At 43.1% G+C, this 17108-nt stretch overlaps 1 protein-coding gene across 2 annotated transcripts in view; it reads left to right on the forward strand.

Moving 5' to 3' along the window:
* SPAG17 (sperm associated antigen 17) overlaps positions 1–17108 on the forward strand; it is a 73550-nt gene that overhangs the window by 45710 nt on the left and 10732 nt on the right. For both annotated transcript variants that reach the window (XM_081175996.1, XM_081175997.1), the window contains 12 exons: positions 1138–1352; positions 3039–3183; positions 4131–4285; positions 5225–5416; positions 7940–8052; positions 8452–8582; positions 9435–9559; positions 10978–11160; positions 12918–13031; positions 15320–15365; positions 16050–16152; positions 16556–16609. In XM_081175996.1, the coding sequence (XP_081032122.1) occupies positions 1138–1352; positions 3039–3183; positions 4131–4285; positions 5225–5416; positions 7940–8052; positions 8452–8582; positions 9435–9559; positions 10978–11160; positions 12918–13031; positions 15320–15365; positions 16050–16152; positions 16556–16609 (1576 nt within the window). The remainder of the gene's footprint in view (positions 1–1137; positions 1353–3038; positions 3184–4130; positions 4286–5224; positions 5417–7939; positions 8053–8451; positions 8583–9434; positions 9560–10977; positions 11161–12917; positions 13032–15319; positions 15366–16049; positions 16153–16555; positions 16610–17108) is intronic.

The raw sequence follows: 17108 nt of genomic DNA on the forward strand, positions 1-17108 counted from the left end.
TGAAAAACCAATAAAAAATGAAAGTACATGTGTTTAGACAATGCATGCTTTTTTCTTCTAAGGAAACTATTTCTGTTCCTCTTAGGAGGGTGGTTTGGATTTTAATGTAGAGTGGGCATATATTTAATATAGACATACACTTGTAACAACAGATCATATTGAAAGGCTGAGCTTTAATCTTTGGCAAGTGGAAGGACAGGGAAAGCCCATGCCTTAAGACCCCTTGCAAGCCTATCTCTTGCCAGTAGGGTCTCTTGAAACCTCAAGTTAAAAATGTTGAGTCAGCAGCTGACTGAGAAAGATCATCGTGAGCATGTTCCTTAGGAGCAGCCTCAGCATTCATCTCTCTGTTCTTGGGACTAGCTGTGATATAGAGAGGACCAGTTCTGTCCTCAGACAAGGTCAGCCCAAGAGCAGCAAGGAAGAAATAATAATCATCATCATCATCATCATCTTTATTGTGGTCCAATGACCCATAAAATGGATTCAGAATAAAATACAGATTTGTACAGACAACCCCCTCAGGGAAGGAAGACCAAAGCGTTAATTGTTTAGTCATGGGTATGCTGATATTTGATTCGTATAACTACTGAAAGAAACTTTGCCACGGCCACTGTGATATTATTGGACTTGTTGTTCAGAAGTTATTTGGTACAGTAGGCTTCAGATTACCTGGCCAATTTGCCAATAGTGGTTTAATCAATAGTTCCCTATCTTGATCATATTGTCCACAATGCAATGAAATATGCCTCGTACCGTCGACATCCTGAGAGCATGCACACATCCTATTTTGATAAGGGATGCCTCTCAGTCTGCCATCCAGCACTTCTGAGGGGAATACATTTAATCTGGCTTCGGAGGAAAGACACCAATATGTTGGTACAGACAAATTTCGAAGATATGCAGGTATCTGAAAATCGAACCCATAGTGAATTCCTACTGCTAATGGGGAGAAATAAGTCGTCTTCCAGACTTCGGGATTCCTGCCTGTCATTCTGTGTAGGATTTTTTCCCGTCAGGGGAGAGGTGAATGGAAAAATAACCCCATAGAAGGTTGTGGTGGTGGCAGAAGTGATGATGATGATATAGTGCTGTTAGTGCATTTAAGTGATCCTCATTTTTCTTCTTCTTCTCTAGGAAAAGGTACGAAGGGTGCTCCTGCACTAAAAGTTGAAGCAGCTGAAGTCGCTGCTCAGGATCACCTATTGGATATGGAACAATCCCCAGATGCCCTGGCAGGCACCTGGATCACCACTACTCCATTAGGCGTTCAAATAGGCACCAAGGGCTCAGAGAGGCTGGACCTGAAGCCACTGCTGGCCTACCAGGCCACCGACCCAGTTACCGGAACGGTAATACTGTGTTTGTAATCTCCCATGGCATTCTCATACCTCCAAGTGGCGCAGTGATCACATGCTACCTTTGTTTCTCTATAGTTCTTTCATAGTAAAGCATGCAAAAATACTACGTTCTTTTAATAAAAGGGTGTGAGGAGCAAGCATGCACCTCCCAAATATGTAATGCAGTCATTCCTCGGAAGTCGAACGGAATCCGTTCCGGAAGTCCGTTCGACTTCCAAAACGTTTGGAAACCAAAGCGCGGTTTCTGACTGGCTGCGGGAAGCTCCTGCAGCCAATTGGAAGCCCCGTCGGACGTTCGGCTTCCAAAGAATAGTTTGCAAAGCGGAACACTCATTTCCACGTTTGTGGCGTTCGGGAGCCAAAAGGTTCTAGAACTAAGCTGTTTGAAAACCAAGGTACGACTGTAAAATGTTCTGATTTCATGTTCAGGATCAATCCACCGATAAAACTCCAGTATTTTTCTATTGGCACGTATAGGGTTTAGGGGAAGTGTAGTACCTCTGGTGGGAGACCTGTTGCATTCTTTCTTGGGTAGTTTGTCCTCCTTTGGTCCCCACTCTGCACTCAGCTCTCACCTGTGGCTCCTAGAAGCTGTCAGCATGTGATAGCGGCCACACCCTGGAAATGATTTTGACTGGCCCGCTAAACCTGGCGAGGGCAACCGATGCGTCTCAAACCCTCGGTGACTTAAGAACTTCCCCTGTATGCGAAGACAGGCTCTTGCAGATTGAGCAGATGAGGCTAATAGTGGCTCCAATGGTCAAGAAGGCAGTTTCTGCCCCTGCTGCAGAGGGAAGTGGGGGGCAGATGGGGCTCGTCAACCTGGGAAGGGAGCCCATCTAGGAGAAGGAAAACTCTGATTCTAAACCTCTGCTGCCTTGCGAGATATCTTCAGGAGAAGGAAAGTCTAAGGCTAAACCAGGGGTCAGCAAACGTTTTCAGCAGGGGGCCAGTTTACTGTCCCTCAGACCTTGTGGGGGGCCGAACTATATTTTTTGGGGGGGAGTGGGGAATGAACGAATTCCTATGCCCCACAAATAACCCAGAGATGTATTTTAAATAAAAGGACACATTCTGCTCATGTAAAAACATGCTGATTCCCGGACCGTCCATGGGCCGGATTTAGAAAGTGATTGGGCCGGATCCGGCCCCCGGGCCTTAGTTTGCCTACCCATGGAGTAAACCCAGCCCAATCTCCTTCTAAATCCAGCCTGCAGAACGTCCGGGAATCAGCGTGTTTTTACATGAGTAGAATGTTGCCTTTTTATTTAAAATGCTTCTCTGGGTTATTTGTGGGACATAGGAATTCGTTCATTCCCCCCCCCCAAAAAAAATAGTCTGGTCCCCTGCTGAAAAAGTTTGCTGACCCCTGGAGTAAACCCTATACATATCCAGAGTGGAGACCCTATGATGGTTGGATGGTGCCTGATATGCCTCCTTCCGGCAATTCCTGCAACCAAGCTAGAGCCAAACGTATTGCTCTGGACCACATCAGTGAGGCCAAGAGGGGGTCCTTATTGCCTGGGCAGACCAGGACCTCCATGCACCCTGGCCAGGCTTATGTCCCAGGGAGGTCACTTCAGTGCTGCTGGTGTAGAATTTGTCTTCACCCCAGTGGCACCCTCAGTTGCCTCTTGGGAAAGATGGATGCCAACAACAAATCTTCTATTTCTCCAGGTAATGACCATAAGGGAAGATATGGTCGCTGTGGTGGAGAAAAGCGATGGTTCCATAATAGTAGATCATGCTGATGGCACCAAAATAACCACTTTCTTCCAAGAGTGTGTTGAAATGGTTGAGTGCGCTGACAGTGAAGAAACAGGTATGTGCATGGTTCTCGTATAATCCTTTCTCGTTGCAAAAAAACAAAGGTGGGACCGTTTAAATTCCTGTGTTTTCAGTTGGCTTTAACATATGACAGTACTTTATCATTTCCACAAGGAGAAATTCATTTACATCAATTGTAAAAGCTATTTTGAATAATTGCATTCAGCTGATTTTACTTATTCATCTTCTGAATCCTGGTGATGGACCAGAGACAAGAAAGGTGTCCTGTGTTTTTGTTCTCAAAGATTAAACAGATTGAGAGTTGCAGTATAGCTGCTGATGGTGGCGGCTGTCCTCAATCTGCTCACTTGTGACAGTTATTGTGATGATCAGAGAACAAAGTTATATTTGCCACAAGCAGAATCTTCCATCTTACCTAGGGAAGCCTGAAGAACCTCATCCTTGATATAGCAAGATGGAGGCATTTAGATGATTTCTTACCAACATACAGACCTTTTGCACCAAGAATGGTGGTTAAATAAGCAGTTGCTCTCAGTCAGGTGTTGCTGATTGCTGGTATTGCATCAGATAATACTTTTGAATCTTGAACAGAATTTAATTTATTCTTTCGTCCTGCCCAATGCATTGAATTCTGGTATTCTCTTAAAGCAGGGAGAGATTCATCATGCAGTGAGCTACGTCCAAAATCCTGAAAGGTGCCAACATATCAGGGCAGAATGAGCAGAACGAGATGGTTGAAACAGCTACTGCTGTGTATAGAAACCAAATTTATTGAAGTGTATTTGTCAGAAAGTATTCAACTGGCAGAAAGTGTTATAAATCTGAGCTCCAAGGATACGACGGCACGTTTAATCGTAAATGACAAGAGTTTTGAAGCCATCCTTGTGAGAAATAACATTGTTCTGCCACTCATCTTAGGCTTTGTCACAGTTCACAGTATAAATGCTCTTCTGAAGTTTGTTGGCCTGGTTTCATTCCTAGACACCGAGCCCCAAACCACCACAAGGAAAGTAAAATGCATGCGTGTAGAAAATCCAGACTTTGCAACGATCATAACAAATTGTGAGGACAGTACGTGTTGTGCCATCTTTGCTGATGGAACTTCGATTATGTCAAACCCTGAAGGAACATACCAAGTGAGTCTACAATTAAAAATGTATCCTATTATTATTATTATTTTTTATTTTTATTAAATTTCTACATCACCACTTACCTGCTGCCTTGTGGAACTTCTTCAGGAGAGGAAAGGGCTAAGGTGTAAACCTTACACAAATCGGGAGTGGCATCCCTAAGGTGGTTGGATGCTGCCTTGTGCGCCTCTTCCTGGCAACTCTTGCAGCTGAGCCTTTCTCCTTTTTGATCGACCGGTGATTCTGGATCACAACTAGGATTGTCTTCAGAATCCCTTGATGCTCTTGCTCTCATTCTGAAAAGATATCTATCCATATTCTGCGAATAAAAATTATTTCTATACTATACTGTACTATACTATACTGAAATGTTTCAATGTTTGTCCTTGAATCTTCGTGCCGCACTTGCCATCCTCTCTTGCCACACCATTGTGGCACACCCTTTGAGAACCACCAGTCTAACTCCTTGAGTTACAATGTCCATTTTGTGCCCCATTATTTCCCAAGCTCCAGATTTCCAGTTATGCTAAGTTTTATATGAAATTGATGAACGCGAGTATTCTAAAACAGCTCTATTATTAGAACACACATTTGTGAACTGTTATTCCCGAGAGTGAAAATGTTAACAAATGGCAAGCAGGAAGAGGTACATGAAAAGTTGTTGTTGTTGTTTAGTCGTCTTAATCGTGTTCGACTCTCCATGACCCCATGAACCAGAGCATGCCTTGGAAACTCCCACTTTCTTCTCCTTTTTTATGTCCATGGAGTTTTCTTGGCAAAATACTGGAGTGGATTGCCAGTTCCTTCTCCAACATGAAAAGTAGTTAAGCATAAAGGGATGGACTGCAATCCATTTTCAAACTAATTCATCCTGCATTTCCATGGCACTTACATTGATTAGTAAATTTATGGGTGGCTGAATCTCCCCCTTTATTATCGTGGTAGATACTGCCCATGAACAAAGGCTGCCTCTTCGTCAATGAAAACTGTTGTGCAGTTTACTCTCCAGAGGCATTTGAAAAAAGTGGAAGTGATCTTGTATCCAATTTTGAGGATCAGCCGGCAGGGAAATACGTTATGAAACACAACTCCAGTATTGCCTGTGAGGTGACAGACCAGGCAGGAAACATTTTTAAGGTAAAATACTACAGTTTGTTCTGCAGTTCATTGTGTGGATTTGTTTTACGAGGTTTGCTTTTAAATTGGGTTGTAATTATTTGAAATATATATAGTCAATCATTTGGCTTTTAATTTATTAAGATAAATTTAAAGAGCCTTCAGCTAGTGTGCTTCCAGCTCCTCCTCTGACATGACTCTGAGAAGTTGAACATTGGAAGCGCTTTCTTCTCTTTTCAACTAATTACACTTTGCACTTTGTTCAAAGCCAGAAATACTGGTCAGTGCCAACTATGGTTTATGTTTGTGTGTTGTTGTTTTTTAAACCAATCTGCTTTATTGGCATTTTAAAAAGTGCATCGTACACATGGATTGGAACACAACACAGTTAACGAAACATAGTTGGAGATACTTTAGGATAAAACTGTCCAGACTTCATGAGGTACGAAGATGGCTCTTAGGACCTACGGTGATGTCATTTTATGGCGTCACTCAAAAATCTTGCCACATTCTCCATAACGTCATTACTACAATTGTTGAGCAGCTGGCATGAACAGATTCCCTCTGTTAAAGAAGAAACGGGTGATAGCCAGAGCTAGAGTATCCTCTCCGTTAAGTGCAAGCTTACAATGGTATTTCCAGGAAGTGTTGTATTGGAAGTGGACACCTAGGTCAGGGGTCAGCAAACTTTTTCGGCAGGGAGCCGGTCCACTGTCCCTTAGACCTTGTAGGGGGCTGGACTATATTTTTTGCAGGGGATGAACGAATTCCTGTGCCCCACAAATAACCCAGAGATGCATTTTAAATAAAAGCACACATTCTACTCATGTAAAAACATGCTGATTCTCAGATCATCCGCGGGCCGGATTGAGAAGGCGATTGGGCCAGATCCGGCCCCTGGGCATTAGTTTGCCTACCCATGACCTAGGTATTTAAAGTTTTTAACCTGTTCCAACGGGTTTCCACTGATCTCCCACCTATGAGGCTCCCAAGATCTTGAGAAAACAAGCACTTTAGATTTTGCGACTTTCCGTGGTTTATGTACAGTATTTATGTATTTCTTCTAGATATGTGGGATTATATGCACGAGTAAAGATAATTTGTATGTTTTTAATTTCTTACATTTGTGTTCCTTCTATCCCTTTGTTCTAGGAAAGCATTCGTGATAATCTTGTCCCACCTTTCCCAGTGTTATCCTCACAATAATTCCTGTTATTCTGCCTGTGACTAGTCTTAGGTTTACACAGGAGGCTTCGTGGTTGAGCTGAGATTTGATGCCTTCATCTCTGTTATCAAAAGCCAGCGTTGGCCATAACACTGGCTTGGCCTATGGCAAGGAGCCACAGTGAAGTGGTTATGTGAGAAGGGTGGCATTAGAACAAGAGGGGAGTCCTCGTGGGGAGATGCTTGAATCATGTTGGTTTTGGTGCCACGTGTAATGGAACACACAACTCCGGAAACAGGCTGATCAGGCAGAAGTGTGTAGACACACACATTATACCACAGCTAGCTAGGGACATTTGGGGAAGGAGAAGGTCTCCTGGGAATGCACCGCGAGGCCAGCTCTGCTCCCTCTCTGTTTGCATTTTATACTTCTTTTTTAGGGCTCCTGTATAAGCCATGCCAGTGGCGCTGTGGGTTAAACCACAGAGCCTAGGACTTGCTGATCAGAAGGTCGGCAGTTCAAATCCCCGTGACGGGGTGAGCTCCTGTTGCTCGGTCCCAGCTCCTGCCCACCCAGCAGTTCGAAAGCACGTCAAAGTGCAAGTAGATAAATAGGTACCACTCTGGCGGGAAGGTAAATGGCATTTCCGTGCGCTGCTCTGGTTTGCCAGAAGCAGCTAAGTCATGCTGGCCACATGACCTGGAAGCTGTACACCGGCTCCCTCGGCCAATATAGTGAGATGAGTGCCGCAACCCCAGAGCCGGCCACGACTGGACCTAGTGGTCAGGGGTCCCTTTACCTTTTAATAAGCCATGCCAGATTATCTGGTGAAAGCAAGAGAAAGATGAGAATGATGTCACCACTTCAGATGAAGCAATTAGAGGCTTTAAAGCAGAGTTGAGCAAAATGTTCATGAAAACATATGTTCAGCAGATGTCCCCCGCCTCTTTCTTTCTTTCTTTCTTTCTTTCTTCCTTTCTTCCTTTCTTCCTTTCTTCCTTTCTTTCTCCCCTTCTCTCTCTACATTGGTTTTGTGCAACTGGTCTCAGTTGAACACTTTTGCTCCCATTTGAAGACCATCCCAAAATATCACCCAAGGGGTGATGGGGGGGGGGTTTAAAGCATTACGGAAGTGTTTGAAAAACGCCGTCAATGCCCTTCAACTTAGTCTTCTTTTCATTAAATGATCCCATCCCTTTAAATTTAAATAGATGATTGTATCAAGTGAGGCTTCTAAGGAAGAGACGAGACTTGAATACAATGGAATAGGTAATTCCTCCCTACAGATTCAGGTGGAAATAACCTCTGTATACATAATGCCAAAGATGTGAGTGCCCAGAACTATAGTTATGGCCAAGTGACTTTGCTTTTTATTGCAGGTCATGGCTGATGGCAGCACCTCTGAATTCATTGCTAATATCGATGCTGATGGAAAGGAATCAGAGATCACAGACATTAAATTGCCAATCGTATATGGGGAACATGCACCCAGGTAGGAAATCAGTAAATGTTGCCCATTATGTCGTTTATAGGGCCAGATGCCATATTTTAACCAGTGCTTTTTGGGGGGTCTTTTGGATAAATGGCCTATTTACACATATATGCAACCTGAGCCAACGATTTTAACTATTGCTTGATGTTTCCTTGGTTCTCTTTTATTTCTCACCACATTTGTTGTGCCATATCTGCCCCTCCTTCGTTGTTCTACATTGCAATGATCCAAGGTTTTTTTTAAAAGCAATGCATATGAAGTGACTGAGTCAATGATTTGGAGGGAAATTTATAGTAGCCCAGTTTTGACTTTTCATTCATTCTTCTACTGTTCTGGTTTTGTTCGTTATGTACTTTGCTTGAACTTGAACTGACCAGATGTGTGGGATTGATGATTTAGATTCTTCATTGTGTATGCTGACGGCTCAGGGACTGAACTCCTCCGTACCAGGGATGCAGAGGGATACCTGACCGATGTGTATGGTGATCCAGTTACAGCAGTTATACAAGAGCCAATACAAGAATGCCCAGGTAGGAGCACAATCCTCCATTCAGATCAGTCTTGTTTTGATGACGACGACGATGATGATGATAAAATTAATATTTATACCCTGCCTATCTGGCTGGGTTTCCCCAGCCACTCTGGGCAGTCCCAACTGAATATTAAAAACATGATAAAACATCAAGCATAAAAAAACTTCCCTTAACAGGATTGCTTTCAGATGTCTTCTAAAAGCCCAGATAGTTGTTTATTTCCTTGACATCTGATGGGAGGGCATTCCACAGGGTGGGCGCCACTACCGAGAAGTCCCTCAACCTGGTTCCCTGTAACCTCACTTTTCGCTAAGTACCTCCCATGTGACCAGTATTAGCCAATGACATGAAAACTACTGCAGAACTCTTTAGAATTCAGTTACCAACCAATCAAATTTAACCACATAGTAACGTATACAAGCATTTACAATTCCAGTGAATTAAATTACTATACTTAACAATTTCCCCACAATCACTTGGCTATTTGGAGGGGGGGGGCACATCCTACCACACAATTTCAGACATTCAAAGAACAGCATTCTGTTCCTGGGAAAGTCTACTTTCCCCATGTGTATCATCTATTTCTTATTGTGAATGTGGCAAAGCAAAACTTTTCATCAGAGCCATTTCTTGCTATCTTGCGGGGTTTTTGTCTAGACTTACATCATTGTTGTAATAATAATAATAATTTTATTATTTATACCCCGCCAATCTGGCTGGGTTTCCCCAGCTACTCTGGACAGCTTACAAATATCTAAAAACAAAATAAAGTGACTACCTACCTGAATCTTTTCAGAGATAGAATGACTAGTGATTTTCTCTGGTTTTCCTATTTGTCTTTCAAACCAGGAATCCTAAGCATTACCGTGCTTCGCCCTTTGAGTGAAGCGTCTCGATGGGTGATGAAGAGAGATTCGTCCACTATCCCTTATAATCTCCAGTCAAGGGCCTGGGAAGATTTCCCTCCAGTTGAGGTATGCAGCGTTCAGAATTGCTTCTTTCAGTACTTGATTGTGATATGACAGCACTGATCTGGCAGGCCAATTTAAAAAAAAAATGTTCATCTGAAGAATTCACGGTGATTTATTGAGGGCAGGAGTTCCTGGACTGGCTCCACGTACAGTGGTACCTCGGGTTACAAACACTTTGGGTTACAGACTCTGCTAACCCAGAAGTAGTACCTCAGGTTAAGAACTTTATCTTGGGATGAGAAAAGAAACCGCGTGGTGGAAGACCTTGTTCAGGCTCTGTGTCGCAGAGCTTTTTTAAAAAAATGTGCAACTTGACATAAAACATTCCAGGAGGAAATTAGCCATTCCAAATTCAGGTTAGTTACATTTAGTTACTGAAGAGATAGGTAGCATATTGCCAAAATAGTGCAATGCTTTGTTGTGTTGATAAAGAACATAGAAGCTTAGATAGTTACAGTGGTACCTTGGGTTACATACACTTCAGGTTACAGACTCCGCTAACCCAGAAATAGTACCTCGGGTTAAGAACTTTGCTTCAGGATGAGAACAGAAATCGTGCTCCGGTGGCGTGGCAGCAGCTGGAGGCCCCATTAGCTAAAGTGGTGCTTCAGATTAAGAACAGTTTCAGGTTAAGAACATACTTCCAGAACGAATTAAGTTCGTAACCAGAGGTACCACTGTACTGTTTCTCCTCCTGTCATTGATGCACCACAGAAAAGGCCTGTTCTCGTGTTGCCATCCTCCAGACTCCTTGTGGGAGGCCTCAGATGATGACCACAGAGTCTGGGCTGCTTCATATGAGGAGAGGCATATGATTATAAATAGCAACATAATCCAAGGTTCAAAAGCAATAATCATTCAGGCTTTTATGTTTATTACCCTAATACATAGTTCATATGATGATGATGATGATGATGAAATTAATGAAGAAGAAAAATAATTTATACCCCACCCATGTGGCTGGATTTCCCCAGCCACCCTGGGCAGCTTCCAACAGAATATTAAACAGAGTATCTGATGGGATGGCATTCCACAGGGTGGGCGCCACTACCAAGAAGGCCCTCTGCCTGGTTCCCTGTAACTTGGCTTCTCGCAGTGAGGGAACCTCCAGAAGGCCCTCGGAGCTGGACCTCAGTGTCCGGACAGAACGATGGGGGTGGAGATGCTCCTTCAGGAATACTGGACTGAGGCCATTTAGGGCTTTAAAGGTCAGCACCAACACTTTGCTTAGTGGTTGGAAACGTACTGGGAGCCAACGTAGATCTTTCAGGACAGGTGTTATATGATAGCAAGCTTTCTGATGCAACTGGCTGAAAGCAGATTTTCTGATAGGTTGATCCAGAAGACATTGCCTAGAAGAAAGTCCCACTAAAATGCCTGACAAGTAAAATCTCGATTTTCTCTTTGTCATTTGGATTCAGAGAAAGACTCCAGGCCCTCCATTTGGAATGAATGCTTGGAAAGGCCTGTGCATAGAATTCAAGCAGTTAGCAGGTTCTCCTCCACCTATTCAGAAATGTCCAAACGTACTCCAAATCCGCCGGTTGATCCAGTATTCGCCAGTCACTGATGAGTTCAGGCAGAAATTGCAGCTTTCTGTGAAGGTAAGGCAAACCCTGTGAAGATCTAGTGAAGCAAACCCGCAGCCGATCTGTCAAGCTTTCAATAGTACATCTTAAAAAACCCTGAATGCTCAGAGAAGCTTGAATTAAAGGACTCACCCTTCCTTCTTTAAATGATGTCCAAGAAATTCCCAGAAGTTCTACTTAATGGGTTAGAACCAATGAGCAAGTCAAGATTAGAAGGCAAATCAGAAAGCAGAATTAAAGAACAAGTCAGGAGTCAGGACTGAAAATCCAGGCAGGATCAGATGGCAAACCAGGAGGCCGGCTTGATGAATGATCCAGAAGAAGAAAAAAGAACTAAGGCTACAGTACTGCACCAGAGCTCAGGAAGACCTCTCGTTTAATCAAGGTTCATATGGAAAACAAAGCCCTTTATGTTCCTTTCCCCCAACGACCCAGTGGTCACTCTGAGTAGGCAATCAGAATTTTGCTTTTCCTTCTATTTTCCTTCATGAAATGTTTGGTGTATCAAAAAAAAACACCAAAGGATCAACACTGAGAAGGCTGTCACTTTCAGTTCGTTGGTTCAGCGCACAGGTCAGCCATATATAGAAGCATTTGTGAAACTGGTCATTTCACACCTTCCAAGGATCAAAGTGTGGAAGAACTTCCTGGCATATGGGCCAGTGTGAAGATTCAGCCATTTAAATATGTCACTAGTGTTACAAGTTGTGATGATGATGATGACTGTAATAGACTAATAAATATGTGGGTGGGAATGTGATTCTTTTTGTCCACCCTCACCCCCATTTTGCCCATCTTTTTGTCCATTTTGCTTTTCCTTCTATTTTCCATCATGAAATGTTTAGTGTATCAAACAAACGCCAATTTATTTCATCATAATGTACTGCAGTTTGAAGGCTCCTCTGGCCCAGTGCAAAGTTGTCATATTGTAAGTTGCCTTATTATACCAGGCTAGAGTTGTTGCCCATCTAGTCCAGTTCTCTTTGAACTGATTCTCAGTGGCTCTTTGGGGTCTTTTCAATCACTTGCTGCCATCAGGTTTCTGATCTAACGAGTGATGCTGGGGACTGAACCTGGAACCTTCTACAGGTTTACCACTGAACCTGCCAAAATCTCTTACGAAAGGAGAGAAGCATTTTGATATATGTAGGGAGCTCCGCAGTCAGATAGCTTTGAACCAGTTCCAGAAGCATCTTAGTCACATCAAACGTGCTTTTTCACTTTAATTTATTTCAGATTTTTGAAGTTTCTTGTGTGCCGGGCAACACCAAACTGAAAAGAATCATACTCAAATGACTTTGTGTGAATGGATTGTTATGTGTGTTCCATACCAGTAACTGTCTCAGAACAGCTTTGAACAGAAATAGTGTGGAGTACGCAGGCAGCAGAAGCACCTCATTCTGTTTATCTGTATCTCTATAACTTACAAAATAGATTTTTTCTGTCTCCCACCCCTGGGGGATGCAAAATCTTTCCATATCAATGTAGAAGGGGCAGACAATATAGAAGTGTGAAGGAACCGGAAATTAAAGGTACCCTGTTCTCTCAAAACACCGCCACACTTGAAGCGACTCTCAAAACCCACCGTTTGGCTCACATAGGTCTGATTCTACAAAAAGAAAAGGGAAAAAAAGATTGTAATTTGACAAAAGCTTTAAAATGCATACACAGAACCAACTGTTAGTTTTCACTTTCACCACAGCTTACTCTAATGAACATTTTTTATAGAAAGTTTATTTTTCCCGTTTCTTCTCCACTGCCCTGGTTTTAAGGAGTACATTGAAAAAATCATGAAGGAAGAAGAAGAAATGGAAGAGATGTCTATTAAAGATCCACGAATGGAAGAAGAGAAGGAAAACGCTGCTGACCTTCTCAAGCTAGTTATGGTAAGGACTGCATGTTTCGTTGTTCCCTTAAATTCAGGTTCCCTTAAATTCCCTTTATAAGGGAGAGTGACACTGCCTTCATTACAACAGTGGCTCAGTTCTGCATTTCCCCAAACCTTGGGGTCTGTTTTCTCCTTCCCTTACATTCTCCTATTTCTTCCCCTTTGTAGCGACCCATTGTCAACCATTACTTCTGAACCAGAAAACTCTGGGTTTGCACTTCATTCACTTCATTGTCTCGTAACAGGAACCTTTTCTCTGCCCAGTTCCACTCTGTTCACAGCTGCAGCTGGAATCAGAAACTTAAATGGAACTTCTTTGAACTCTTTTCTTTGATAGTAAGGCACAGAAATAAAATACAGAAACAAAAGAGTGGGTGTTGAGTAAATGGCGGAGCGGTCAAAATGAGATTCTGTTCCTGACAGCCATTGCAAGTAACAGGTGACACTATCTAAGTGTGCCTTAGCAAAAACAGCTTTTCATTCCCTGCTCCCTCACCAGGAAATGGCTCCAAAGTAGGAAGTGATGCTTGCCGAACTCAAGGCATAAATTCATGGTAACATCTGATTGCTGGTTGGAGAAATAAAAATTTAAAAAGCATGGTTGCAGAGCAGAGGAGTTGAAGAAAAGAGCTTTAAAAACTAAGCTGCAAAGGTGCATAGGTATTTCTTTGTGGGGATGGAGTGGAAGAGTAGGTGTTTGATGACAGGTGCCAGAGATTCCTTTCCATGCCCTCACTCTTGCAGCCAACAAAAGGAAAGGGAAATGAAGATGATGGGAGACATTAACAGCAGCTGTGCACTGCAAAGGCATCCACACTTTTCAGTGTATAACACAAGATTGTTTTATTAGAAAATAATGTAAAAAAGGGAAATGGGTGGCGCTGTGGGTTAAACCACAGAGCCTAGGACTTGCTGATCAGAAGGTCGGCGGTTTGAATCCCTGCGATGGGGTGAGCTCCCATTGCTCGGTCCCTGCTCCTGCCAACCTAGCAGTTCAAAAGCACGTCAAAGTGCAAGTAGATAAATAGGTACCACTCTGGTGGGAAGGTAAACGGCATTTCCGTGCGCTGCTCTGGTTCACCAGAAGCAGCTTAGTCATGCTGGCCACATGACCCAGAAGCTATACGCCGGCTCCCTCGGCCAATAAAGCAAGATGAGTGCCGCAACCCCAGAGTCGGTCACGACTGGACCTAATGGTCAGGGGTCCCTTTACCTTTAATGTAAAAAAAGTGGGGTTGTCTTATACATGGGCAGTTAATAGGTGGGGCAGGGGAGCGGTTGCTGCCATGAGCAGGAGATTGTTATCTGCAGAAGGGCAGTTGATTTGTGGCTGAAGCAAGGGCTGCTGCCGATTGGCTGCTGTTGCAGCTGTTGTGCTGGCGAATGGCGGTGAGCGGGCAGACAATTGGTGGCTTTGGTGACATGTATGATTGCCATCGTTGGTCTGTCGGGTGAGGTTTTTTTAGGTCAACAACTCTGGAAACCCCCACCCACATTTTCTTAAATTTGAATCCCCCAAAATAAGGGGTGTGTTATACACAGGGGTGTGTTATACACGGAAAAATGCGGTAACTGTTGTAGAGAGATAGCTAAGGAACAGAAATGGACAGGGTAGAAGGAGGGCAGAGTATGATACAAACATCTTTTCTGCAACACCAGCAGCTAGGCTAAATGTCTCTATTAGATCCAGCTGGCTTGGTGCCACTGTCATTGAGATTCTACGCAATATTGATCCAGAGCAGATTCCAATGTCTGGTTAGCAGAGTGACAACATAAATGTTGCAGGATTCCCAAAAAAATAGACCAGAGGCAATTGTATTCCATCCAGCAGAGCTTTACTGCTACTGAAGGCAAATTTGCATAATGGTCACACATCCAGTACATTCAGGATTGGCACAGTCCATAAGAAATCCAGTTGCAGCAGACTTAATTTAAACTTACAATAACTTGTAATAAGTCTAAACCTTGCTTGCAGGTCAGAAAAAAGTAAAAAGTACAGAAGCGGTAATTATACGTATCCATATAATGGGTCTGTCTGCTGTTTAATTTTTAGACTGCAGAGGAGCAATGTGCTGCAGTGGAAATCTTCCTCATATTTCTATCCCGGTCTCTCAAAATAGTCATCTTCTTCCAGACACACATATTGACAGCAGGAATGACACACACCACTGTATCGCCAATGCCTTTGGTGGCTGTAAGCCCCATAATAGCTGTTTGTTAAATATTTGGTGTGGCTGAAATACGTATTTAGAACTACACAACTCAAGCTATGTTTCTTCATTGCAGTCTTTCCCTAACCTTGAAGAACCTTCAGAAGATCTAGGCAGCAGAGGTAAGAGTGAGAAAACGTGCTTTGCTCTTTTAAAATCACTAGTGAGTCTTGTGTGCAATATTTCTCTGCATCTGCCAGAAATATTCTGTGTTAGCTTTCTATTTTTATAATTACATTTTGGGACCAGTAGGGAAATCCTGTTGCTGGTGCTTAAGTAATATCTGTTAAAGAACTTCTGGGGAGGAGAATTGCCAGTGAAAATGGTTGGTGGATGTAAAGCTTCTCTTCCACCAACCCTTTCCTCCCTCCTTCTTATAGACCATGCGTGGAGAGGTGCCACCATTTTAAAGGTCTCTCATTTACAATTCTCCTCATAAAAAAGTGGTTCTGCAGCTCACAATCAGAAAAATAAGTTCTCGTGCCACAAAGCTCTTTGGTGTTCTTGCTGCAAAAGATTAATAGTTACCCCTGTGGAAATTTCTTAACTTTGAAAACAAAAACACAGGGGAAGTAATTAATTCGCAAGTATCTATTGACGGCTGAAATATGCATGTACATAAATTGTGCTCTATGATATACATAAAAATGCATATATAGTATATTTCTGCATTGGTGGACAATCAAGCAGAAGAAAGACCTGTATAAAATCAGGTGATAGCAGCAGAACAGAAGACAACACAGGTATGTGGATGTCAGAACAGATTGAGACATGTTGCTACATCGCTTTCTCTTGTGGCTTTACAGCTCATATTGCTGAAATATATGAGCAGGCAGTGGCTTCACACTCACACCATCCATCAAAGGAGTCGCTTGCAAAGAAAACAGAAGAATATTGGCAGAGGTTCCGGTAAGAGTTCAGTATAATAAGATGTTGTCATAATTGCACAGCCATGACTTACTCATTACCTGTAAGGTGTGTGTTGTTGTAATTAGCCTGATCTGGACCGCTAGACAATTATGCTAACATAATTGTTGTCGCAGATTCCGTCGTCTTCCCTAGCTAGGCCCTAAATCACAGGCTCTGATGATGTGTGTTTTACGTTAAAGTAAAAAAGTGCTCCTGAGGCTATTGGGAGTGAATTCTTTACTCACAGGCATTATTACAGGCCAGTTGCCAGCTGCAGGAATCTTTACAAGTGAAGGTAAAGTTGTTGAAAGATTTCATATATTGTGTTATTTCTTTGCATAAGATGTCAGTGTTATATTTCAAGAATAATATTTGGTGAACTTCTTCCTTTCTTCTCGTACAGCCAGGAAGAGGCACAGGATGTATCTTTCTGGCAGGTCAAACTTGCGCAGACCAGGTAACAGTGCTGCTAGTTTAAGGGCAGGATTCAGAAGTTCCTAAGTGGAAGCTGGGGTGGGGTGCAGGGGGAGAAAGAATGTGGTTGAGTCTGTAGATTTTGGAAACTCCTGCTGCCTTGGGAGAAGAGAGGGCTAATGAATAAACCCTACGCAAATCCGACAAGTCCCTAAGGTGGTTGGATGGAACCTTGTATGCCTCCTTCCGGCAACTCCTGCAGCCACACTGGTCCCAAATGTACCGTATTGGCCTGAATATAAGCCACACTCCCCCCCCCCCCAAATTCTGACCATGAAAAGTTAAAAGTGTGGCTTATATTCATGACCTTACGGTATGCAGCCAGGAGCGCGGGGCAAACAGCACCAAGAGCGTAGTTCTCCCCGAAGGACAGGAAGGAAGAAAGCAAGCAAGGAAGGGGAAAGGCTGCTGGCAATGCAGTGTCTCTCCCCCATTATGCAGCCAGGAGCAGTGAGGAAGGGAGTGGCTTATATTCAGGTATT

This window comes from Podarcis bocagei (assembly GCF_964188305.1).
Source record: "Podarcis bocagei genome assembly, chromosome: 17".
In the NCBI taxonomy this organism is placed as follows: Eukaryota; Metazoa; Chordata; class Lepidosauria; order Squamata; family Lacertidae; genus Podarcis; species Podarcis bocagei.